The sequence below is a fragment of the Otolemur garnettii genome, unplaced genomic scaffold (genome assembly GCF_000181295.1).
Source record: "Otolemur garnettii isolate 467f Iridium unplaced genomic scaffold, OtoGar3 scaffold00005, whole genome shotgun sequence".
In the NCBI taxonomy this organism is placed as follows: domain Eukaryota; kingdom Metazoa; phylum Chordata; class Mammalia; order Primates; family Galagidae; genus Otolemur; species Otolemur garnettii.
This window is the reverse complement of record NW_003852400.1, coordinates 22,679,021-22,705,537: the sequence shown is the minus strand read 5'-3', so window position 1 is coordinate 22,705,537 and position 26,517 is coordinate 22,679,021. Positions and strand designations below refer to the sequence as shown.

General features: G+C 40.9%; 1 protein-coding gene across 1 annotated transcript in view; it reads right to left on the bottom strand.

Annotated features, from left to right (window-relative positions):
- Positions 1 to 2,306: 2,306 nt before the first annotated feature.
- PPP1R9A (protein phosphatase 1 regulatory subunit 9A) overlaps positions 2,307 to 26,517 on the bottom strand; it is a 300,931-nt gene continuing 276,720 nt past the window's right edge. Inside the window, exons 14-19 of the mRNA XM_012811566.2 lie at positions 19,013 to 19,100; positions 18,833 to 18,916; positions 8,083 to 8,281; positions 5,982 to 6,101; positions 3,954 to 4,136; positions 2,307 to 2,668 (exon numbers count right to left, since the gene is read on the bottom strand). Coding sequence (XP_012667020.1) covers positions 2,456 to 2,668; positions 3,954 to 4,136; positions 5,982 to 6,101; positions 8,083 to 8,281; positions 18,833 to 18,916; positions 19,013 to 19,100 — 887 coding nt within the window. The 3' untranslated portion in view covers positions 2,307 to 2,455. The remainder of the gene's footprint in view (positions 2,669 to 3,953; positions 4,137 to 5,981; positions 6,102 to 8,082; positions 8,282 to 18,832; positions 18,917 to 19,012; positions 19,101 to 26,517) is intronic.

Genomic DNA, 26,517 nt, shown 5'->3' with positions numbered 1-26,517 from the left:
AAATGATTTGAGTAATAAGAATTTGATTTATAACATTGTCAGCTGGACATTCATCTAACCATTGGAAGTTTACAAATTAAGTTATAAAGAACAATGCTTTTAAGACATGTAAGAAAATGCAATAATAGATTATAAATTAGGTGTAGAGACACAGACTTACAGACATTTCCAATATATACATCCATTTTCAAATATTACCAAAGTGTAAACATAACTTATGATAATCATCCTTCTATTTCCACCCTTGAAATTAATACAGTGAAACTTCCAGTGTGATCCAGGTCAACTTTTTCACAAGAATAAGCAGAAATGGCAAAAATTTACAATAGTAAGCTCTAGTGTTTCTAGGTTTTTACTAATTTAGTCTTTTAGGTTTAGAAAAGATTTGCCAAATTTAATACTTCATTAATAGTGGCCCCTATTTCTCATGGTATTAATAATAATTAATAGCAGAGCATCAGACATCTCAAAATAGTAATAGTGTATCCAGTATGGCAGTTTCATTATAATACCGCAAATGAAAATAGAGAGCAAAATACAGGGGTGACTTTGATCACTGTGAAGCTCAGCGCTACTTTATGCTGAGGTTTCTGAGGACCGAGTAAATGATCTGTACCTAGTGACAAGGGGTTGAGGCATAACAGACAAGACTCTGGCACTGAAAAGGAAACGAGCCTTCGGCAAAGAAGAGAATGAACAATTTCTGGTTTAGACAATTCCAACTGGATATCTAGATAAATAAAAAGATAAAAAATAATAAATAAAACCACAATGTTTAAAATATGAGATGGGGCGTAAGGGCAGGAGTCCCCTTACCTTATCTGTCACCTGCAATGCTCAAAAGCCTTCCCTCAGCCCTGCAGAACACTTCTGACGGGCGGGTACGGACAGTGTTGGCAACAGACACCCCATGTAATAAAGGAACTAAAATACTCGTCCTGAACATGCCGTGGCCTCACGTCTTACTCTGCAACTTGTCCCTTAGAGAGTGGATGACCTCATATTTAGAGCCAATGTGGCAAAGAGAACCAGAAACATAAGCATAAAAGGCAAAACAACAAATAAATGAAAATCGTCTCTATCTGAAATACCGCACGGTGAGTTTATTTTCTCCTCTTCTGGCCTACTCTCTCGCACTTGACTGTGCTGGGGGAAATACTGAAATCTTTAATACTGGCTTTAAAATAATTGCAAGTTCCTCCACTACGAAAGTGGGCTCTATGTACTGCCTTAAACAAATTTTAACTGTAGACTGGAAATCTCTAAAGTATAGAAGGGAATGGCTCGGAAAACCCATTAAAAATATCTCCAAAATATAACCGACAGCTCTCCTTTACAGGAACATTCTTTGTGCTCAAAAAAATTGGTTCTTCAGTTGAATGTTACCCAAATCTAAATTTTTCTCTAACTGGTATTTCTATTGTTTCTTAAAAGTACATTTGTTAAAACACTAACCGAGCCCACATGGGAAATCTTGAGTAGAAAATATGTGACGAGTTCCTGATTGTGTCACAGGCGGGCTGAAGACCAGCCAGAATTTTCCCCAGGAGAGGAAACCTGAAAATGGTGGTTTCCTTAAAAATCAATTTCCCGTTCAATTTGTTGGGGGGAAGAAAGGAACTGTGTTGTGTTTGCCAGTGTTGCTGAAATACTGAACACGCAGCGGTAGCAAAGTAAACAACTATCCCCATACCGCACGGCTGCATTACTGTCTGATTTTTTCTTCTCTGTTCAGCTATATCAGTGGGATAAATGATATTCTCAGAACCCCAAGGTAGTACCCACATCCACACGCTCAAGGCCTTTGCTTTCTTCTCTAGGTAACAAGCAGCTATAATTCTTTTCTCTCTTTCTGATGCCCTGCAAGCAGAACAGCTTGCTTGCCTTCCCCTTAGGACGTCCCCGTGTGGCAGAGCACCCACACTTCCCCAGCAGGGTGGTATCGCTGTACAAAGAATCGAGGGGAACCGTTCCCACACACCGGAGTGGATTCTGCAGCCCTAGAGGGCTGTAGACCCGACATCTCCCGGCAGGGTGCCTGCTGCCATGCAGCTGTGTGCGACTGCCCAGCTCCAAGATCCCACACTGAAAACGCCCGGTGCTCCATTAACACCACTGGGGCATGTCACACTCTTGTTGGGGAGAGTTCTGCTAGTTCTCCAAGTGACACAACACACCCAACACAACACAAGATGTTGGTAGGTAAGAGAAGAGAGAAACACAACTACTCTGTATCTCTCTGGTTTGTTAATAAACCAAAGGTGGAATGGGATTATTTCAGTAGGTTGAAATGAAGAGTGCATCCTATCACGGAAAAAGCAGTCATTCAACACCCTCGATCTGCCTAGGGCAGCATTATCCCTCCGATCAGTTTCTCCTTCATCTTCCAGAGGAGAGCAGGGTGGGAAGAGGTGGGGGCTTCTCTCTGAGCATCTGCGCCTCTGTGAAGGGTGCATCACTGCTCACCCAGGCCCTCCCTGGCCATCGAGGTCATCTTCTCCATCTTCTTGGACTTCCTCTGCATCTGCTCGCGTTCCTTCTTCCTCAGCTTCTCTCTCTGTTTTTCCATTTTCTCTTGGGCCTTCCGAGCCTTCTCTAGAGACACCTTCATTTCCTTGAGCTTCTTTTTGACCACAGCGCGGTCGTGGGATGACGCCATTCCGAGAGCCTAAGAAGGAAACCACACAAAACTGAACTGGAAAGCCAGTGGTGTTAATATTGCAATATGTTCAGGCTCATAAACTAATTTAAACATAGATCTACACACTGGGGAAGAAGGGTTGTGCTGTATCTGTTCCTCTGTTCTTTGAAGTCCTTTGCGAAGTGCCTCTAAAAGTTCATTAAGTAAATGCTTTCCAAATTGGCAATTAATGGGTGAATGAATGAAAAAAGGGCACAGTCCTACTTCTCCAACCTTTGGGTTGCAGGCATCTATCGGTGATAGTATTGCTAAACTCATCAATATTTGCAAAGGGTAGAAGGGGCACCTGCTGCCAGGAAGGGCAAGAAGAATTGAAATGGCTTCTTTTAGGGCCAATGTATTCATTTACAATGAGCACCAAAAATTCTTTGGGGTCAGAATGTTCATATCAGCATGACCAGCCATTCTCTCCCTGTAGGCAGACCTATAAAAGCAGTCTGATTATAATGAGGCAGTTGCTCGATGAGCTTGGAATTCAAATAAGGGGAGTTGGTTATGTACTTTAAATGTTTCATGACCTTCAGAATCAACAGCGGGATGCATCCATCTCCCCAACAGGGACAGCCTTGTCAATGGAGCCTTCATATTCACAAGCTATTGATTGATCTCTAACCTTTTCAAGACTGTCAGGAGATACTCATCTGCCCAAGGGGGTGTGTGGCACTCTCTATAAGCTCCTTCTGCCCCTTCCCACAGGGGAGGTGCCACCTTGCTTTCTGTGAGACATGGACTAGGTGAGTGGAAATGAGAGAGCAATGGAGGAGAAGGAAAACACAACTGGCACAGATGTGGGGAAGTATGTTCTGGGGGGAATATCGTCCCAGTTTTGGAGTACATGTATGTAGGGAAGGGGGGGGTGAAGGAGATATGGATAAGAAAAAGAGGATTCATAGATCTGGGCCTTAACTGTAATGTGATGAAAAAAGTTCAGATTGGCCATTATTAAAACTCGTACCACATCAAAAGTAAGTAAGCAGAGTTAAAACATGGGCCATGTGTTGCTAGTTAGTTGGAAGTGATGGAGTGGATCCCTAGCTCTCTCCTTGGCAACCTACTTTTTGATTTAGAACCCCTGAGGGACTTCCTGAAACATCATCTACTTCTCAAAAATAATTCAACATCCTTTCTGCTGACTTTTGATGAGAATTACCTTTTAGATACCCGGAATGCTCTTATCTAATGAAAACATTGTAGGTACTACGAGCAAGATAAATTATACCTGGTAACCCAATACAGACATAGAATTCTTTACCTTAAGTTTATTTCCATCCAGCTGCAGGAGCAGATCTCCAGTGATGTTCTGGGCACTGAATTCAGGTACATACTGGTCCAGACTGAGGCTCATGAGCCAGTGAGAAACCTGCTGCACGCTCCACTCATAGACAGCCCGACTCTGATACTGACTGTGTTTGGGAGACTGTCCATCATCAAGGATCTGAGATGGGAATATCACACAGTGTGGTTAAAGGACCAAACAGATAGCAATATTACATGGTGTGGTTAAAGGACCAAATTGCTATGGCTTATATGATACGACCAAAAGGAATTTCTTGACGTATGAGAGCCACAGTTATTTTTAAATGATGAAATGATAAGCTAATGGTTTTAGTTATGTTAAAAATAGAAGTACTCATCACCTACATGTCTCCAGGTATTTGGAAATTTAAAAATTCCCTCACATAAAGCGGAATTGTTAATGTAGGAAGCTTAAGGAAATACACTCTAGTGCTGGAAGCTTTTACATTCAAACATCCTGGAAATACTATCAGATGTAGAAAAGAAATACTTCCTACATCTCTACATGCAATGCATCACTCTGGATTTACTTACTGATAAGTTCTTAGGATTTTGTAAAAATAAAAATACCTCCTCCCTAGGAGGAGGAGAACATGAAGCCCTATAGCCTTTCTAGAGGAAATTTCATACCATTATTTCATCTGAGTGGCAAGCAAGCCTGCGAGGAAGGCAGATCAGGTAACATCTATAATCACTTTTAACAGATGAGGAAACTCAGGCTCAGAAAGTCTACACGATCTGTCCAAGATCACACAGCAAGTAAGTGACAGAGTGCAGCAGTTAGGAGTTCATTCCAAATTCCTGACACCGTCCACTACAGAATATGCCTTTCAACAGTGCAAAGGGACAGTTTGGTTCCTAGAACCACTCAGCTGAGAGAAGATGAAGGCAATGACAGGTCCTAGAGGGAAGACCAGTGTCACCTCAGTGACCCACGCAGGGAACACAGGACAGGGAATGGGGCAAGCTGAGAGGGATGCAAAGGAGGTGAAAAAGAATGGGCCATGTCAAGGCGATGGTGATGGGGGATAAATTGAGGAACGCTGGAGGTGAAATTTAGACGTCCTCTCTCGACTCAGGAACATCCTTTCAACTGAAGCTACTTAACACAAGGAAACCCTCCACTACGGACAAAAGTGTTCTTGTATTGTTTGAATTTTAAGTCTTCTGCAAAGAGAGAAAAACTGGTTCAAACAATACCGCCGAAGCCACCACATACAGTCCCCTGATAGCTCACCTCGTCATCTATCATATCCAGGCTCTGAGTGGGGGTGCAACAAAAGAATCGAGAAGAAAAGTGTTATAGAAACAGACGCCACAACATACACAATACACGCTTTTATAAAATTAAAATCTTGCCATGCTTGATGAGTATGGGCAGAAGAGTTTATGAGAAAAAGAAAAAAGCTTTGTGAAACAAAAATCATGTTAGAAGGAAATCAGTAAGAACAAATATTTAGAGCAAAATTATCATTGTATATAGTGCTTCCTACCCCCCAACCCTTTCTGGGGCACTAAGTTGATCAGTAATGTGAGTTCTTGCCTCTCTTGTACGTGTTTATCTGCTGGTGACTCTTAGCAATGTTCATCTTGACCCTGGCTTCTCAACAGTGGTTCTCCCCTTATTTTCTTTCCTTCACCACTGTGCCTTTCTGTCTCAGTGATTCTTAATCAGGGGCTACACACTATTCAGAAGGAACGTTGAAATTCTGGAATGAGGTGACTGTGGGGGAGGCAAGGGAGAACGGGAATGGGTAATTTTCAAACTTCCACGTGATTCCTGAGCTGTTCCCCGGCTTCCACCCTCCAGTTTCTCACTACCAAGTGCGGTGTTTACATATAGATGTGAAAGGGGTCCCTGGAGAGTGTAAAGAGACAACGCTTACTAAATCTACAACTGCGGTCCTGATTCTCTCTGTGCAAAATCTGCCCTGAAAACTTTCCCAGGGATAGTTCATGGGTCAAATGTTTGATCTTGAAGTACCTCATCTGATGACAGTGCCAAGGACTGAGAGAGCCCCGATGTTTTGGGTTCGGCTCCCAAGCCACTCAGGTCCGCCGAACTGGTGCTGCTAGGACTGAATTCATCATTGAAGGTAAAATTCTGTAAAAATGAACGCAGCTTAGTGTTAAGTGAGTATAGTGAGTGAGACAGGTGTGTTCACAAGTTCTAAACAGTCTCGGAACAAATTCACGTTTGGTTTGGTGACGACCTTCAACAGGGCATGACTGAGAACATGGCCCCTTTTGTGCTTGATGGGGAATTCTGGGCGCTTTCTCCATCTGATGAAAGGATAGGTGTTTTAGACAAATGATTCTTCAATCTCTCTTCAAGGGTACAGAATTCATTATCCTCTGCAACTGCTCAGAGGAGTAATATTAATAAGCCTATCTTCTCTGATCCTAATCGCGATGAGTAACAGTGTAAGAAAAAATACAAGATGGTGTGGAGAGGCTGAGTTATTAGGAACAGATGGCAATTCATATTAGAAAGGTAGCTGGAGCCCCCCGGGAAGGATCACTTGTGGTTGGCCATGATAAATACTGTGAGAAGTGGCAGATCCTCTCCTGGATGTACCCTTCAAGAGGAAGGGTTCTGGGGGAGGTCAGTCTGATGGGACACTAGTAGTTCCATGTTAAACACAACTCTTTCATTGTCCCAGCAGGGTGGCACAAACAGACACAGGTTCCCACATAATCCCCTGGGGCTGGGGGAAGCAGAAGTGTGTGAATGCAACTTCCCCAGAACTTCATCATAATGTTCAGGGGGGATGTTCAAATCAAACAACTAACAACAACTAGGTAGCTGCACTTGTGAAAACATTTTAAACCAAATCTGGAGTCTCTTCAGTGCAAGATAACAGTATAATTATTGAAGTAACATTTAGATGTCGCAGAGCCAACACCAAAAATGTTTCAAGACCAAAGTCATTGATTGCTGTCAAGACGTCTTCTGCTAAGGATTTTAGAATGGCTGGATTCCTGGGAACTCTAAGCTCCAGGCCAACACCATCTTGTTTCATATTCCACTTCCTTAAGAATTAGACTGTTAGTTTTCCATTAGGTTCCCTTGTATTGGGTTTAGTTTGTTATGAAAAATAAATACCATGACAGAGGCAAGAGAACTCAGTACCAAACAAAGGTCAAGGTTTGCTAAAATCTCAGAAAAGGAGTCTATATAAGAGCAGGTGGAGCTGGGTGGGTGGAACATTTAAGCAGTGAGGCATTTAACACAGAATGTTACCATTTGGTTTTGTCACTGGAGACACAACCTCCAACCACAGCCAAAACCCTTTGAGAGCTGTTGACCTCAAGAAAAAGAATTAAATTCAAGTAACATTAATCACATGTTTCTGTTTGAGAAAGAAAAGTGAACACAGATGAAAGGAGACCAAACAACGTGTGAAAGTTAGCCACCGCGCGTGTTTCAATACAATGTTAGAGAAGGTTTGCAGCATCATGCTGGAAATAACTGCAATGCATTTAAAAACAAACAACATCCATGCACATAAATTCTATTTCTGCTAAGGTTAAAGAACTTTGGTGGTAGAGTTACAACAGCTGTTCAATGAGGAAGCTGGATATTAAAAGAAGAAGTAAGGGTCAGCATTGATTTGTTTTAAAGAGTTTCACTTACAGTTTTACTTAGATGTACTGAACACACATTTGGTCCCAAATTTATTTGTTTTCCAGTAAATCATGAAGAGCACGGTGAAATAGTTTTGCAATGTAAATTTCAGGTAGATTACTTGGTAAACAGATCTATCATTCTGTTCTATGATTCAAATGCATCTTTCCCAGCATGGCTTAACTGTCAAACTGAGATTAAATAGCAATATGAGAAGAGACAGGGAAATCAAAGAGTAATGCCCAATCTAGAATAGAGAAGCATTAAAGAAAGTGATGGTTAAACGAGGCTTCCTTTTCCCCACGCTAGAAATACCATGCATTGTTTATTGCAGTGTTATCACATTGGTTTTCTCAGATCCAGACTACACACACAAGTTGAGAATGCCTTCCAAGGACTAAAGAGGAGGAGGGGTTTGGGTTTCTCGTTCGCTTTTTTAATCCATTGTGTTTTCTACCTTGGACCCCTTTTTATCTGAAATTAGAGTCTCGGGAGGAGGCTGAAGGGGACTTGTAGGTGAAGGCAGGTTCCTGAAGGAATAGGATCCTTTCCGGCTTTCATTAAACCACGAGAAAGGCATGCAAGGGGAGCGAGTGGAGGCCTGAGCAGCTGAGGGGGGCTTGGGTTTCCAGTTTTCCAGCCTGCCCCGGAAGATCCTGTTTTGTAAAAAGAATGGTACGTTAGACAAAGAAAGAGCAGATGCAAGACATGTTAAACTGAGTTCTGTAAAAAACCTCTCAATACAGTTTGAGAAATTGTTTTACTTAGCAGGGTAAAAATTTTGCCCTTTCGACTATAACACTAATCTTAATAGTGATCTTTTTTGCGTCTCTATGGAGTCTATGACAATGATCAACATTTCTGTATTGCTACTGACATGGCACATTTTTATTGAGTGTTCCTAGTAAGTGTATTTGGATGATTTCTAACCAGGAAGGGCACAGTCCGTTAGGAACTGCTATCAGGTTCGTCATCACAGCACTCCCTTCATCTGGGACCCATCAGTGCCTGACCATTAGAGACACAGCTCATAACCAGCATTCTTACCTGCTTTCCTCTGGACTTATGTTCCTAAGGGTCTGAGACTTTTGAAAATGATATATTTAAATAAGCAAAGGTTCCAGGGTTCATGAGACTTTACAAAGAACCTTATTGTTTTATTTATTTATTTTTTTTGGCAGGGGCTAGGTTTGAACACACCACCTCCGGCATATGGGGCCAGTACCCTACCCTTTTGAGCCACAGGCACTACCCAAAAACCTTATTGTTTTTTCAACATAATTTTAGTGTTTTTTTCACAGGTCTAACACCCTCGTATCCTACTTGGAGGTCAGGATGTACCATCTCTGGACCACATAGCCAGAGGCCTTCTTCCAGTCTCTAGTTTTCACCTGTAAAACTGGAAATTTTAATGTATCTCATATGTAGAGCACATGAGCAAAAGTAATTTAAAAACTGCTCAAGTATAAATGTCTATGTAGGATGAGTACGTGAACTTAATTTAATCATCCAACCTCGTACAGTGATAGCTCTAGTGGGCATTCCAGAAAGAGTTGCTTTGAAGGGAGGACTAGGCACAGGCTTCAGTGCATAGTTTCCCAAAGGGAATACTTCAGAAGTGACCATAGTGACATTCAGCACTGAGGTATGGAGCACCTCTTCTAGGATGAGTTTGTGAATTTAATTGTCCAACCTCATATGTTGTTTAACATTTAAAGGATTTAGGCTATGCATGGTGGCCCATGCCACTGTAATCCTAAACACACTTGGGAGGCTGAGGCAGGAGGATCACTTGAGGTCAGGAGTTCAAGACCAGCCTGAGCAACACTGAGACCCAATTTCTACTATAACTAGAAAAAATTAGATAGGCATGTGCCTATAGGCCCCGCTACTCTCACTTGCACTCAGGAGTTTGAGTTTACAATGAACTATCCTGAAGTCACTGCACTCTGTTGGGGTGACAGAGAAACTTTCTCAAAAAAAACAAAAAAAGGATTCAAAGGCGTTTATCCTTTCACACATAGGAGAAAAAACATTTTCTCTGAATGTAGGCACTTTTATATTTGTAATTATCTTTTGGGTAAGAGAAAAATAATTAAAAGGAACTGGCTAGCCAGGGTGGCTCATGCTTGTAATCGCAGCACTTTGAGAAGCTGAGGTGGGAGGATTGCTTGAGGTCAGGAGTTCAAGGAATCAAAGTATGAACGAATGGCCAGTGGTTTATGTGTACCTTGGAAGAAGTAGAGTCAGCCCCAATTAGTCCAAATGATATTTAGCGGATTGCTTATTATTTGATAGCTGTTGATATAACAAAGAGATGCCCTTTCGATCACAAGTGCCTGGACGCCATACCCAGGCCACTTCCGTCCTGCGTGTCTGCAGCCTTTCTGCCCTCTCACATGTCATTTCAAAGGCAGTATTCTGAAATACTAGATATTTCAAATTTATATAGATAGCGTAACTCCTGTTTATTCTCAGATATTATTGTGAGAATCAAATGGAACAGTAAATGTAAAAACATCTTGCAAACTATGAAGACACAGACGTACGAGGATTCTGAGAATGATACCTAAGGAGAACGAACAAGTCAGTGAAGTTTGGTAAAATATTGAGATCAGCAGGTGGGGCAAGTAAAATTGTTGGTCACACTAAAAATTTCAGAAGATGGGATGATTTTAATAGTGTATTTCTTGAAAAACAAAACAGAATGAAGGATTCTGCAAGGATATTAAAGACCAACCAGAGATACCTCAATCTTCAATTTCATCCTGAAGTCTAAACAACAACAAAAAATTGATTAACAACTATGAGCTCACATGAGAGACAAGCAATTAAATTCAAGAAGAAGGGAGGCTAAGTTTTCCTAATCAAATGTACCCTCATACTAATTCAAAAAATAAAAAAAGAGTTTACTCATCAATAAATCAAATTTACCTTATCACACACACAAAAAAATTTGTATCCTTAAGTCCACCTACATACTACCTGGGTGGCGTAATAGCTGAACTGAAGGGAGCCGAGCAGAAGCAGATCTAACTCTTAAGAAGCACTTTTGATCCCGAGGCCCGTGGCTTAGAGTGGCGTTTCCCAAACAAGCCTGGTAAGAATCACCAGGGGTTGTTCACACTCAGGTTATGAGCTCCCAGACGTACTGCATTAGACTCTGGGGAATGGGAGTGAAGAAATCTGCATTTTCACACAGGTCTGAGCTGACCTGAAGTTTTACCATCTATTATTTACCAGTATTATCCTGAATGCAAATATGAGGTCTCTGGAGCAGAGCAGATTGATATTTACTCACAGAAAACTGTTGAACTGATTCTCCACACCCCTCTCAGGGTGAAGCAATGAGAATCAGATGTCATTCTACACTGGGTCTACCATGTAGGTGAGGAACTCCAAAAACATGAATCTGGATGGTTACACAGGAGAATGACAGCCCCCAGGCCCTCGAGAGAGGAGGGAGCCATCTTCAATGTAAAGCAATTCAACTGGGGAAGGATCTTGGGTTCTTACCCTTTGGAATATAGTGGCATCAGCTGTACAACCCTGGGAATGTCTCCATAGACTGGGGTCTCATCTCCCGGCCCCACTTCTCACCCCCTTCAAATGTAACCACATACCTCTGGGGAGGTAAATCTCTCTAGAGTTCTCACCATCCAGTAATAATTTAACTTCTAAGGCTTGTCTTTTAGCTCAGCTCCCACATACTAATAAAAATGGTAAGAAAGCTCTAACTGCATAGAAACATAAAAATATTTTATCTGTAGTCCCACTCTCTAATAACTGGGCCTGATGATCATTATCCCCCCCGGTTATAAATTCTGAATCAGGGCAATTTTTTAAGAGTTCCATTCACAATCCCAACAAAGTATGGTAGTGCTTAAATATATGGACACTGTTTTAAAGTTTATAAATAGACCACAATTAATGGCAGCATGAAAATCTTCTGCTCCCAAGTGAACTGCCTTTGCAACGTTTCTAAGAATAACCATCTTGACTTTAAAAAAAAATAGGGAGAAAATAAGAATATTGTTTCCTAATGTTGTCATTTTATTGCTTTATTTAGAAAGGACTTATGGTAATCCAAATCCTGGCCAGGCAACAGTTGGGAAAAAAAACAACCGAAAGTCACATCTAATTAAACTCTCTCACAAAATTCTCTCTGCTGGGAAAATATTCAAGACCAATAACTCCATGTGGACTTGTGCACCCAGCACTGAGCACAGGTCTTAGAGTCACTTAGTGGTGAGGGAGGTCATAGAAACCCAGAGGCTTTCTTTCTCCAGCTTTCCACATCACGATAATATACAGAAGGCAGCAAGAATCAGGTGGAAAGCAGCGAGACCTCCCTTCCTAGAGACACCTACTGTCTCCGCAGTTGCAAACCACCTGCCTCTAAGGTGTTTTGAAGAGTATGGCCATGCTCAGGCTGACTCCTGCCTCCCTCATTTCTTGCTGAATTTGTGACTTTAAAACTCCATGAACTGATATAAGCCTGTGTGCTTCCCAGTATCTTTAAAGAACCCCACAGTGGTATCCTTCCATTTGCTTCAACCTAGAGAATAAAATATTCATCTAAAAAAGAATCATTCTATAACTTTAAAGTTATAGACCTACCAGCTTACCAGACATGCTTTCTAAAATAAATGACATTTTCTCCTGGATAAATTGAACTCTCGGGGCTAAAAGAGCAGAAAAAGAGTTTGGCAGCAGTTATGTTATTTTGACCACTCATATGGTCCATTTTATTTTGTGGAGAAATGTGCTAGAAATAACACAAATTCTTCCTTTCCCTCATTTTTCCCATCCTCTTTTCCTTTCTTCCTTTTTTTTTTTTTTTTTTTTTTTAACATTTCAGAATTTTACAGGGTTACATGGTTTTGGTTACATGAGTTGCTTTTAGTACTGCGTGGGTCACAGTTCCAAGTGTGTCCCCCACCTCCGTGGTGAACACTGTACCTGTCTTCTTTTCTTTTCTCTTGTTTTTCTCTTTCTCCTTCCTTCCTTCATCCCCCAAATCAATATTGGCAGAAATGAACTTTTGATGGAACTGAAAATAATTTTCAGAGGACCCAAATAGGTTTTCTATGCTTCATCTTCTTTTTCAGCTATACTTTAATGTTACTATCATTTTTGGAAAAACAAGGATCACAAACCACTGCCATATCCTTGACACTTTTATTGTTAGAAACTGGGACAAAGAATGTTTTCAAAGTCAGTCTCCATAACCCAAAGATGTCACTTTGAGGGTAGCTGTTTCCTGGCATTTAAATGGTTTATGGCTAATAACTCTATAGAGCAACTAACTTGTTTACCCCCATCTTGAAATCAGTTTTTCTTGTGGCTGGCACCCCAAAATCAAACTGCTCAGCTACTTTTGGTGATTTTTGTTGTTGTTTTAATTTTGAATATAGGTATGTGACATACTCAGAATCTAATTGGATGTCATTGAAATACAATTTAGAGTTTAGAAAGTGCCAGAAGACATAACATATAAAAAGAATATAAAGGATGTTAATTAGAGAAAGCCAGCTACAACCAGAGGAAGAGCTGCAGACTTCCATTCATCTAAATCAAAGGAAATAATTCTGTAAGATTCTAACATCCACCAAGGAGTCTAAGGTTGACCAGCCAGCCCCATCAAAAGGGCTTTTGGAGACTCTAATGGATAACAGGTACAAGAAACCTGTGTTCATGTGCAGCTTGGGGCCAACCAACCAGGATATATATCTTGCTTCTAGATCATGATCCTGAATTTCTGATCAATAACCAATTGTCCATCTGAGATAGTCATTGTAGCGTGTTCAACCTTAACTCACTTGAGATAGTGGAATTTTTCCCTTAATGAGTCTTCCCCACTCTGGGATTATTTAAAATGTAATAGCACAAGGCTCATGTAAATAAAAACCATGCCATTAAAACATAAATCTTAAGTTTAGGAACGACAAATATGTTGCTTAGGTACTTAGGAACATTTTTACTATTAGAAATCTGAGCGAGAAATCTGTCCACTGATTCTATCCTCATGTTAATGATCTAAACTCATTTTAATTTGCATTTTAATGTACAAAATAAGTTAATCACACTGATGATTATATTGGGAAGTTTAGAGTCACTGCAGTTACAGCATTAACTTCTTAGATTTTTCAAGAGTTTTTTTAAGTATGGAGAAGTATCTTCTTGCTAAGAATATAACTTTGCCAAGTTTTAGGCATTTGAAGTACAGTACTTAAAATGAAAACTGAATATTGAATTGATAAGTGCAGCTGAAAAGGGATAGATAGTTACAACAGAGTAAGTCTGCACCACTAAAGCTAAGCTGACATTGTTCAAAGGTCTCTAAGAAGTGCCCGCTTTCACTGGCCCAGGCTTATGCAGAGGGGAGATGTTTCTACTCCCTCACATGCGCTCATCTCTACCCTCAACCCCTTTATGAGGGTGTGTTTCCACCCGGCTCAGATGACTGTTAAGCAGGGGCTCTGCCCTTACTCAGCAACAGGGCAGGGCTGCCCTCCAGGGATTTGACACAGGATATAATTTCAAAATCGCTGTCATACCATGATTTATCTAAAGCCTCTTCGAGAGAAATATCATCCTATGAAAAACAGCCCGAAGCATAATCCATATAGTCCTTTCATTCTTCAAAATGTAAGAAAAGTCATCTTTGGATGAACAGGACTGCCAGCAAAACACACATGGAGAGAATACTTTGCTTTATATCCCTCCCCACTAAACCTGCTTTACATATAAATACTATGTAATAACTACAACCATTTTTATCTATCAAGAACTTTAAATATACTTGAATGTGATGATCTAAATCCTCCCAACAACCTGAAAAGGCATATGTTTCCATTTTATAGATGAGAAAACTGAAGCACAAAGAGATTAAGTGATTTGCCCAAGGTGGTAAGTGGTAGAGCTGGGATTTGAACTTGGGCTTTTAACCACTTTGACACTGTGCTCTTGGCTTTCATTGAAAGAGCACTGTTATAGTTAGTATGAAGGTATTATTAATGATGTTTCAAGTACCAACCTTACTTACTTTTTGCTTTATCTCATTTTTCCCTGTTCAATTTACAGGGAAATTATCTTGTTGTAGGACATGTACTTTTGTATATAAATGATTATTTTTGAAAAAAGAGTGCATATAATAAACTACAAATGAATACTTGTTAATGTACAGACCAAGTGAATGAGTTAGAAATTAAGGGAGGATCTGCTTTTCATAGAATGATACAGATCAACACTATCTGAAATAATGACATGAACCATCATGTACATTTAAATTTCCCAGTAGCCACATGAAAAAAGAGGTGAAACTAATTTCAATAATGTATCTTATTTACCCTCCAAATGCAAATTATTTTTAACATGTAATCAATATTATAAAATTATTAATAGGATATTTCACATTCTTTTTTTGCAGTTTTTGGCCAGAGCTGGGTATGAACCCACCACTTCTGGCATATGGGGCCAGTGCCCTACTCCTCTGAGCCACAGGTGCCATTCCACATTCCTTTTTTTTTTTTTTAAAATACTAAGTCTTTGAATCTAGCGTGCATTTTCTCCTACACTTATCTCAGTATGGACTAGAACATTTCAAGTGCTCAAAAGTCGTATCTGACCAGAGGCTACTGTATAGGACAGTACACATGGAGATGAATAGGGAGTTAGAGACCATAGAGTTTTCGTCCAATCCACTTATTTTTGGATAGGAAAACAAGGTCCCAGAAAGTCAGAGGCTTGCCTATGGGAGACTCAGGACTAGTACCCTGAATTCCAACTCAGTGTTCTTTCCACCGGTCACACTTTCAAGGTGAATTCATCACTTCCCATCACTTTCCCAGCAGACCACCACCTGAGATACACCATGTGCTCACAGGAATTTCCATTCAGTGACTAGAGTCACTGGGAGCTTCTCTACAGAGCTCCAAAGTAGGTACCCCACGGACACCAATGGCTACTTACTCTAGAATCGAGAAGAGTATTTTATTTCCCCCTCCCCTTTGGTATATCTTTTAAGGAACGAAAAAGGTCTGACAATTAAATGTTGCTGGCTTTTGTTATCTGTGAGGCTGCCTATGTACATCAGAGTGTTCACTGAACATTGGAAAAGGGACAGAATCAAATCCTATTTCTTTGATTGGGTTTATTTACTCATTATTATTAAGTTCACTTATCTTCTCTATTTGTCTCACATTGGTCAGGAATCTGAGTCATTATGCGTCCACAAGGGACACAACAGAGTAAACTCTTTACTTTGTGGAGAGAAAAAAACTAAAACCCAGGCCAAACTCAGCAAAAGTCTCCCCTCTTTAAAAATTAACAGCCACAGGTTATCACTGACTGAAGATCTCATCAGATTTTTAACAGCCTAATAAGAATGGGATAAGATGTCTAAAAGATAAGGTTACTAACTTAAATCCATGAATTCTTCCCTCTTTTTTCAGAGAAAGCCTCACGAGGCGGTGAGTTTATTCCTGGTTCTCCTCCACAATTGCAGCGTGACCCTGTCGCTGATGGCACTTACAGCCCACGTACCAGCAGGGGTTCACGAAACCCACGCAAGTACACTAAGATTCCACCAGGTAGGAATTCTTTTCTCCCTGGAACATGTCTTACAGGGTTCTGGGCCCGTTATCAATCCATATAGGAGCACAGAGGTTGCCATTAGAATTTTTTTCTTTTTTAGTGTTAACCAATTACTGTGATAGATCAAACATTATATTTTTGCAATAGCAAATATCTTTCTTCTCCCTTATTCTTCTGCTTTTTCAATTACATGAATTCTTTTCCATCCTCCCCAAATTCCACTGTAATTATAAATAATCATAAAATTATGATTAAATTGAAAACTATTTTGTAGCATTGATACATGTGGAATAATCTGTGACCATGGAAACAGGGAGACTCCAGAGTTAATGTTCTAAAGATACAGAGACGGTGGCTCAGGTCTATAATCATAGCACTTTGGGAGGCCAAGGAGGGAGGATTGCTTGAGGCCAGGAGGTCGCGATCAGCCTGGGCAATATAGCAAAATCTCATCTCTACAGCAAACGAACAACAAATTAGCCAGGCATGGTGACACATACCTGCTGTTTCAACTCAGGAGGCCAAGGCAGGAGAATTGTTTGAGTCTAGGAATTTGAGATTGCAGCAGGCTATGATAATGCCACTGTATACCAGCCCAGATCACAGAGCAAGACCCTCTCTTCAAGGGAATAATTTTAAAAAGCAGGATGGTGAGGCAGCCAAGCTAGATGCCTGGCTGTAGGGGCAGAAGCTGGCACTGCCTTTGGTAAGGCACTGTGCTGATGACTATCTGCCCTTGACTCTCTGTGGTTTTGCCTGCATTAGGTGAGCACTCACCAACACAATCAAGATTTGCTTGATTCTCACCCACAATTTATACAAGAAGGTGATAATCTCTGGGGACTATGATGAAATGTTCAATTCAACATTCTGCCCTCTAGCATCCCTGTTAGCTGGTGCCTCACAGGTGAGAGGCACTGCTGCCTCTGAAGCCCAGAAACCAAAGGAAGGATGACGTCCTTGCTGGTAGGTCTGAGATTCTCTCCTGTTGTATATTTATGCATCTCTCTCCCTTAAACGGTTTCATCATTTTTTTTTTCCTGAGTATGTTTGATAGTTTTATGTTCTTAATTTGAAGGCACAAAGTAGACTGTCTTTCCTCACTCTAAAAACCATACACAGTTACATTGCTTCTAAGCTTCAGATGGCCTCAGATTTATCTTTGTTTTTCCAGAGGTGACTGTCCTCAGTAACATTTGTTGTCCCTTTCTCCACTGTCAAGTATGAGGAAACCCAGACTAACACAAATAATTAATTTGGTAATTCTCTCTCTTCATCTGCCACCCCATTCTCCTGTGATCCCAGGGAGAAGGTACATTTCTCGACAAGGTGTATGTACAAAGAGAGAAAAAGAAAAGGAAACAGCAGGTGACAACCAAAGAGGAAGATCAGAGATCCTCAAGTGATTTTAGGGTCTTTTATTTTTAGCATTTTTTTTTCTGTTTCTTAGTCTATGCTATTGAGATGATTCCCAAATTTCATTAAAAAAAAACATTAGATGCATAAGTAACTGGAGGTGGCATGGTGTGCTGGAAAGACGTCTACACACGGGAGGCACAAGCCCCAGCTTGACATTAATTACCTCCTGCGTGACCCTGGGCAACTCAATTAAATTCTATAAAGGAGAACTGCTTCATCAATAAAGTTTGGTGCTATTATCTGCCCTCTTGATAATAGTGTAAGGATCAAATGAAGTGATAAATATAAAACTATTTTGTAACTTGCAAATAGTTGTAATAATAATAATGATAGCAGCAATCTGTTATCTTTGTTATTTTTTTAATACCTCCTATGTGCCAGGTACCATTTTAAAACTTTATATGAAAATTCATTTAATCCTTACACTATCTTTAAGTGGTAGGTACCATTATGACCCTCATTTTGCATGAGAAAATGGAGGCACAGAGACTAACTGACTTGTCCAAGATTTAAAAGGAAAACATGGAGAGCTGTGATTCAAACCCAAGCAGTTGGACTTTGAAGCTTTATGCTGTACTCCCTCCCTCTACAAACCTAAGTTTAAAATTATGTGGTCTCAGAATAAAGTTGGGAAAACTTGACGTGTTGTTTGTTCAATGCTCACTTCTCCATAGAAAAGTAGCCTTTACTGGACAGGGAGCACAGCTGATAGTGTCTGCAAAATCAATTAAATAGCCCAGTCCAGCAAGAGATGGTGGCCATTCTAACATGCATATGAACAGGACAGTCTTGAATGTCAACAAGGTACTTATATGAAAAATTACTCTTTTAAAATTTAACAAAAAGAGAAGGCACTAATATGGTGGGTAGCTGGGCAAAAAATCTGAAATAGGTCTAAAGTAAGACGTAGATCTATTTATTCTGTATTTAGACAAACATTTCTTGAAATTATTCATGTGATCATAATTCTGCAATGAAGAACCAATGGATATGCCCAAGGTCAGATAGATACAGGCTATAAGTAGAGTAAAACAAATATAAACAGATGGTGCAATTTTTCTTTTACCTCTACTCTAGGCATATGACTTTGGCTCAAAAATACTGAGCACTGATTTTGGTTAACAATGGTAAAAGGGGGCAGAAAGTTTAAGTACAGAAATAAATTTGTGTTCTTAATCACCTACTCATACCTGCTACCTGCAGAAAACCTACTGCCTTCTTTTTCTTTTTCCTTCCATTTCTTTCCCTTGTTGGAATTCCTTCGCAAAGGGGCCCTATAATGACAGCACACAGTCAGAAAGGGGAAGCTGAAATTGTCTGTTAATCTTCCGTTTACAGAGGGCCTGATTTTTACATCATGAAGAGCTTACCCCAGATCCACAAACTTCCGCTTAATTTTTCCTCCGTGCACCACCAATGAACCGGATGCCCTTAATGATTTGGGACCTTTGGCACCATCTAGGATGTATACATTTATGAAAGAGATCAGTTATTATTATTTTTAAAGCCATGAATCAAAACTCAGTGCATCTCTGAATCTAAGGAGTTTGTCTAAATTCTTAACTGTTAAAAAAAAAAAATAATGAATGCCTTTTTTTTTTTTTTTTTTTCCTTTTGAGACAGAGCCTCAAGCTGTCCCCCTGGGTAGAGTGCCATGGCATTACAGCTCACAGCAACCTCCAACTCCTGGGCTCAAGCGAGTCTCCTGCCTCCGCCTCCCAAGTAGCTGGGACCACAGGTGCCCACCACAACGCCCGGCTATTTTTTGGTTGCAGCCGTCATTGTTGTTTTGGCGGGTCTGGGCTGGGGATTCGAACCCGCCACCTTAGGCGTACGTGGCTGGCGCCCTAGCCGGTTGAGCTATAGGCGCCGAGCCATGAATGCCTTTTTATAAGTATAACACAGCTACACTGAGGACCACTCAGTTAAGCAGGAGAGGTCCTGCTGGACAGAAAAGGCCTGACACTCACCACAAAGAGTTTTAGCTTCAAACCCACTGAAATGAACAAGCTAAGCAAGAATAAACACTACCAAATTCTCCCGGCATTCAAAGCAGGGGCCAAAGTGACTTTCTTTTTGTTCCCTTTCTGCTCCTGACTCTTGGCCTGGGCTCTGTCCTCTGCACCTCTTGCCTTTGGCATTGGGAATCCACTCCACTTCCCCTGTATCTCTGAAGCCCAGTACAGATGCCGCCCCCGAGAGTCAGGGAGACTAAAGGGGAGAGGGAGAGTCAGGGTCTTCCCTTCTCATCTCTCCCTTGCTCATGGCCTGTGGCCAGCCCAGGGACAAGGGCGAGTGAGACACAGAGGAGACTTCTTAAGCAGGAGCGAGCTCAGCTATGCCACATTGGTATCTATGAAAGGGCCTTCTTAATAGCTGGTTCAGAGTGCAACTTGGCTGGCCTGCTGTGCTGTGGAAGATGCCAAACTCTCCTCAGTGTTTGGAGCTGACTGAGCTTTGCCTCTCTGAGTTTTGCTGGCACTCAAGGAGAGCAGCTGCTGGGGCAAGGGGACCCTCCAAATGATGCCAAAAAATGATCAGAAGAGAGGCTTTGCAAGTGGAGCTCAATGGCAGTGTGGGAAGGAGATCCCACCTCAGACCTGGTGGATAACTCCAGCGGTGCTACCTGAAACTGTTTGGCAAAGGATACTATTCACTGTCTCAGTCTAGCCAGTTATCTGAAATGATTAACAAATGGCGTTTTAAATGTGATGTGTTTTTATGTGTGAAACTGGTGTGTGTTTTTCTACCTCTTATCTTTTAATTTTTTTTTTAATTTCCAGGAACTTTCTAGCATAGACTGTGCAGAGAACAGTCCTAAGAAAATGTTCAATTAGCCTTACAAGTTATTTTGTTTACCTCAGAAGAAATTTCTAAACACTCATTGACATCCATCCTTAAAAATCTGTGCACACACAGCTCTGGTTTAGGAATCTAGGCTCCAAGTTCTAAAGCAGCCCAGGACAGTGACAAACACTCTCAGGATTTTTAACAATGAGCTTTTCCTAGTTCTAGTTAATGCTACTCAGATTGCAATAATCAATTCCTTGAAATGTAGGTAATGAAATACAAGAGTAAAAAATATAACCATATCAAAATCCACTTTAAGGCTCAAATATATTTTATGGATGTTTGCATCATTACTCTCTGGGTTATTCTATTAAATTGCCAGAGATGTGACATAATCACGTAGGAAAAAATCCATAGACAGGGTGTAAACACCTTCCAAGGTGATTTTGCTAATGGGCATTTAAAAAAAAAAAAGTGGAATTTCAATTTTCTTAAGAGAAGGGGAAGAAAAGAAAGTGCTGGGCTCTTCCAGATCAATCCTAAAGCAACTCTTAATGGCTAGGACTCTGTAGAGTTAAAAGAAGACACCTAATTATTTTCTGAATTAGAGGTGGCTGAGAGATGTTATAATGAGTGGTGAGGAGACCAGCTGAGACAATGTACATGGAAACACTCTATAACCTATTAATGTTGCAGTTATTTGGACATTTTGAGACTAAAAGCCTGATTCTGCCCATCACAGAGGCTGCTGGAAGGCAACTTCATAGCATTATCTCACACATTTGCCAAAGTGTGTTCCAAGGAACACTGAGATGTGTACTTCCACAAGACTAAGAGGTAAGAATACAGAGTAATGCACTCACTCATTTAAAATCAACCAAATCCACCTTTAATGCACATCATAACTTCTAATGTGCTAAACACCAACATTGGACTGGTGTGGTTTCAGGAAAAAAAAAAAAAGAAACATATAATTTTTTGTATTTAGCTTTATATAAGACTCCCATTAGACTTTTTGAAATCTTTCGAATACTGCCTTTGTGACCAGTTAGAAGTCTTAAGCTTCAACAGCCTGGTTTTCCTCTTCAGAGGTAATAAATGAGCTCCTGATAGCCAATTCCTAAGGTCTATTCGGGTCTGCACGCACCTCGTCTCACTGGAATAAGACATTTGACTATCTCTTCCTTTACGATGGGGACTCCCAAATCTATCTCTTACCCCTGACTTCTTTCCTGAGCCCTGACCTCCTCTGTGGAAAAAAAAAATGAGTTAATCATATTTCCCCCCATAATGTTTTCTGATTTTCTATTTTCTGCTAATGACAAGACCATATGTTCTGAGGCTCGAAAGCCCATGATGTAAATTTAACTCACTTTCTCCCCCCTATTATCTAGTCAGTGTAACGTGTCAAGGGTTCTTGTATCATTCTTTCCTGTCATTCTCTATTGCTCCTTCTAGAGGCAATCACCTTTCAGTGTCTCCTAACTCAGCTTCACCATACCTAGTATTATTTCCTTTTTATTCCTCTGCTCAAATGTCTTGGTAAGTTTCTGAGATATTTAAATTCTGGAGCTGTAGACTTAACCTACCCACTCCCTTTTGTGTGTGACCACTCTACCCTGCATAAACAGACTCCTTCAGCCAGGGTGGGATCCCCCATTCTTTTAAATTCATATTATGTGTGCCTGGCTCTGTTCATGCCACCATTCCACCTCATAGGCATTCTTTACCTATATGTCTTTTCTCTCCTAAGCAATGACATAATCTTACTATATTTATACTTACAAAGGCCCAATTTGCTACATATTAGTAAGAAATAGGGCTGAGTATAGTGGCTCCTGCCTAAAACTCAGTACTTTGGGAGGCTGAGGCAGGAGGATCACTTGAGCCCTGGGAGTTCAAGACCAGACTGGGCAACATAGCAAATCTTGTCTCTACAAAAAGTAAAAAAAATAGCTGGGCATGGTGGTGCATGCCTGTAGTCCCAGCTACTCAGAAGGCTGAGGTGGGAGGATCACCTTGGCCCGGGAGTTGGAGGCTGCATTTGGATGTATGTCACAGTGAGACTGAAGGAATGAAGGAGGGATAGAGGTTAGGGAGGGAAGCAAAGAAGAAAAGAAAAAAATTAACAGAAAGAAAAAAAGAAAAGAAATGCTGTAAAGCTTTTTAAAAGCTGGATTCTATTTACTATGACATGAATTCAGTGAGTACTTTTGAGGGTATATTCTGTGTCAGGCAATGTGTTAATAAACATATGTAATCTTAGGGTAATAATCTGTAGTTATTGTGAGTAGAGAACTGATAGTGCTTAATTTATTCTACTTAAACTTGACTGAAAAAAGGCCTGGTGCTCTGTACCTAGAAACCAAAATCTTAGTATTACACTGCTCACTAACAGGAAAGAGAAAAATATTGTCATGTTTCTTACTGTCATATAGCCTGTTTTACAAACCCCAGGAAACAAGATCTTTTCCTTCTAATGTAACTCATGTTCAGTGAGGGGCTCATCATTTAGCCAGTTTCAATGGGACTCCTTCTAGCCCAATTTTCACTGAGTTCTCGCAAATACAAGAAAAAATGTCGACTTGTAAATAGTGCTATTGACACCATTTAGAAAATACCTAACTCCAGTTACAGTAACCAGAGTAGTATCCCCAAGCTTGCAATCAATTACAGCTGTAACTTAATCAGCTTTGTAGTAACTCAATAGACCCAAAGTCATGGCATATTACTTTTGGGCTGACGGCCAAACGTGCTAACGGACTGCACCACAGAGACAAGTGAAGTTGGTATATTACTTTTACAAAGTTCCCCCCAAATGAAACCAATGACTAAGTCACTTTTAGAGTTTATCCAGTAATGCTGAGTGGGAGAAAATATACTTTCAGACTAGGGATCCGGAAACTCTGCCTATAAATGGGGCCAGAGAGTGAAGATTTTAGGTTTGTGAGATACCCAGTCAGTCAGAACTACGCTGCCAGCACAGCATGAACGTAGACAGCGGGTGACTGAAAGAGTGTGGTCGCGTTCCAGGAAGACTTCATTTATAAAAACAAATGGAGCCTGGATTCCACTGATGGCCCCTCTTCCAGAAGACCTGCATTGGTTATGTGCAGAGACAAACTAAGTAATTCATCCAAGAACATTATTGAGCACCAACTACATGCCACGGTCTCTGTAAGGGACCGAGAACACAAAGAGTAATAAAATAAATAAGAAAAATTTGGCTCACAACTGGCAATGAGATCACTTATTATATACAAAACATCAGGGGCAGAAGATTGGGAAGAAGTCTGTGGAATCAGAAAAAAGGAGAGTAATAAGGATGGGGTGGGTGTGCCTAAGGACTCACTATGAAAGGAGGTCAGATTCAGGCTGGGCTTTGAAGAAGGGTTAGGATGTTTTTGGAGTGGAGGGTTAGGTGAGAGTATAAACATGGGGTCAGGTTTGTACCTGTATCAATAAAACCCATCTAGTTCCTTTATTGATGTGTCAATTTAGTCGTAAGAAGTACATATCTGAACACATCTAGCCACAGATTAGCCACACCTAAACTCTCTTGAGCCCAGGTCTGAAGACTGGATTCGTCTGGCATAGCAAGGACCTCCAGGGCTTTACTGAACGTTCACTGAGAGTAATGGAGGTAGAGCCCACTCTGTTAATCTCTACTGTATCAGCCTCTGCAATGATACAAGGAGAGCATAGGAGCTCCCTGAAGTTCGAATAACACTGAGGTCCATTTATCAGGGACTCGGTGGGAGGAGAGAGGGACATGAGAAAGCTGTGGCAACAGTGCTGGCACAGCGAGACAGACGATTCTTAAACCTAACCGAAGGTGCATTTTCTGCACATACATCCAGTTACTTTTATTTTAACTTTAGGCTTACTGAGCAACTTTCTAATTTATGAGCCTACCCACCAGAAAACAGAGAATGGAACCTCTGAAAAATGCTAATTACTATGTCATCTGTACTTCCTGAAGTAAATCAGAAAGTTTATCTTCTGGTTTCAAAATCAGTGTTTTCTAAGTTTGAACAGCATGAATCAGTCACTCTGAGCTCGACTAAATCTGTGTATGTTATTGAGTTTTTGGATTTAGAAGACTGAGGACCAGACCCGTAACCCCTCCCGGCACTGTCTGGTAACCCTTATTGACTGAGTCAGTGAGCTGAGGCGCCTCCTGCTCTGACACCTGTCCAAGTGCAACGGAGCCTGAGTGTGGAAAGTGCAAGAAAGTGTAGGGGCTTCCCAGTTGTTGATGGCGGTAGTTGTGGTGTCAGAGAGGCAAGATCAGTTACAAACAAGCAAGACTTGGGAGAGAGAGAGAAGGAGGACATGAATGACTACGGAGTGGGGCGGGGCGTGGAGGAGGAGAGGCAGTGGCAGGGGTAGATGGTGGCAGACAGACGGACTCTAGTATGAAAACTCCTTGAGGGAAAGAATGGAATCTTGTTTATCATTACATATATTCATTCAGCTTTTAGGACAACACCTGATATACAGTAGGTGCTTAATAACTATTTGTTGAATGAATACATGAATGAACGGATTAATGCCAAACGCACAGGACAGGAAATGAGGCTTCAGCACTGCTTTCACCTGATCACTGTTCATACCAACCACGGTTATCACACAGTCACTGTTGTTCATAAGGTCAGTACTTTACAAAACGTCAATTAGCTGCTTCTGCCCTTTCACCCAGCAGCAAGATCAGCCTGGGAAAACTGGAAAACCCAAGTACTTGGTCTCTGGAGAAGAAACCACTCACTCTTCTCTTCCAGTCGGGCGACTGCCACCAGGAGCTTAATCCTAAAGAAGTCAAGGTAACGAGTAAGGGAGACACAGGGGTCTCCCCATGAAATTCTCACATTTGACTGTGACATTACTGCTAAAGGACTGCAAAGCACAGTTTATATCATGTATTTACACCTCTCCAGTCTGAAAGGAAACATCTGCTAATGTCAAAGGTTCATAAATAAATTAGAAGTAAATGGCGGAGAGAAATAATCTAGGCAAGTTTTTGCCACTTTGGGTCACACTTCATGCGCAAGTGATCTATTCCTTGACTATAGTATGATTTCTTCAGCTAGCTAGCTATGTCTGATACGTTCAAACAGTAGGATATAAAGTATTAACCTATAGCTCCAAAGTATATGTTTCTGTTGTTTTGCCCTCTTGCAGACTGACGTCTATACACTTTTTTTTTTTTTTTTTTTGAGATGGAGTTTTACTCTGTTGTGCAGGCTAGGGTGTAGAAGCATTATCACAGCTCACTGCAACTTCAGTTTGCTCCTAGGCTTAAGCAATCTTCCTGCCTAAGCCTCCTAAGTAGCTGGTACTACAGGTGTGCCCCACCACATCTGGCTAGTTTTCCTGGTTATTATTATTTCTTTTTTTGTAGAAATGGGGTCTTGTTGTTGCTCAGGCTGGTTTTGAACTCCTGGTCTCAGACTGTCCTCCCACCTCAGCCTTCCAGAGTGCTAGGATTATAGCTGTAGCCAAAACACACTTTATTTTTAAGAGATGATATAGGACTAGCCACAAGTATATTTTCATGAAATTACCATTTTAACCCACAATTTAGGTTAATTAATAAAAAAAAATTGAGGCCTTTAATTGTTTTGAAAGAATGCCAAAATCACAGTCAAGCTATTCACCAACCTGACTGCGACCTCTGATGAATTAATAGCCCTGACATACATTCTCTTGCCTCCACTGGTATTTCATACTTCCTAAAGTCCTCAGTTTTTATGTCAGAACTGCTTCTAGAGAAGCTGTGCTTAGCACCAGCCTGTGTAAGGTAATTCTAGCAGTTGTGAGTTTAGGAAAGGAAACCAAGGAGAAGACATTGAGAATAAAGTAAGGATGCTGCCAAGAGTGACAAAATAGTGTGTCCCACAGTCAAGTGTACCTCTATGCTCACAAGGCATGTGGAGGAATATGACAAGGTCTGATCTGGTGGAGATAAATGAGCATGGGGTTTTCAAAAGTATCGTGATATACAACTGTATGTCCAGTGAGGGAGTCTGTCCTACACAACCGTATCTCCAGCATGGGAGTCTGTCCTACACAACCATATCTCCAG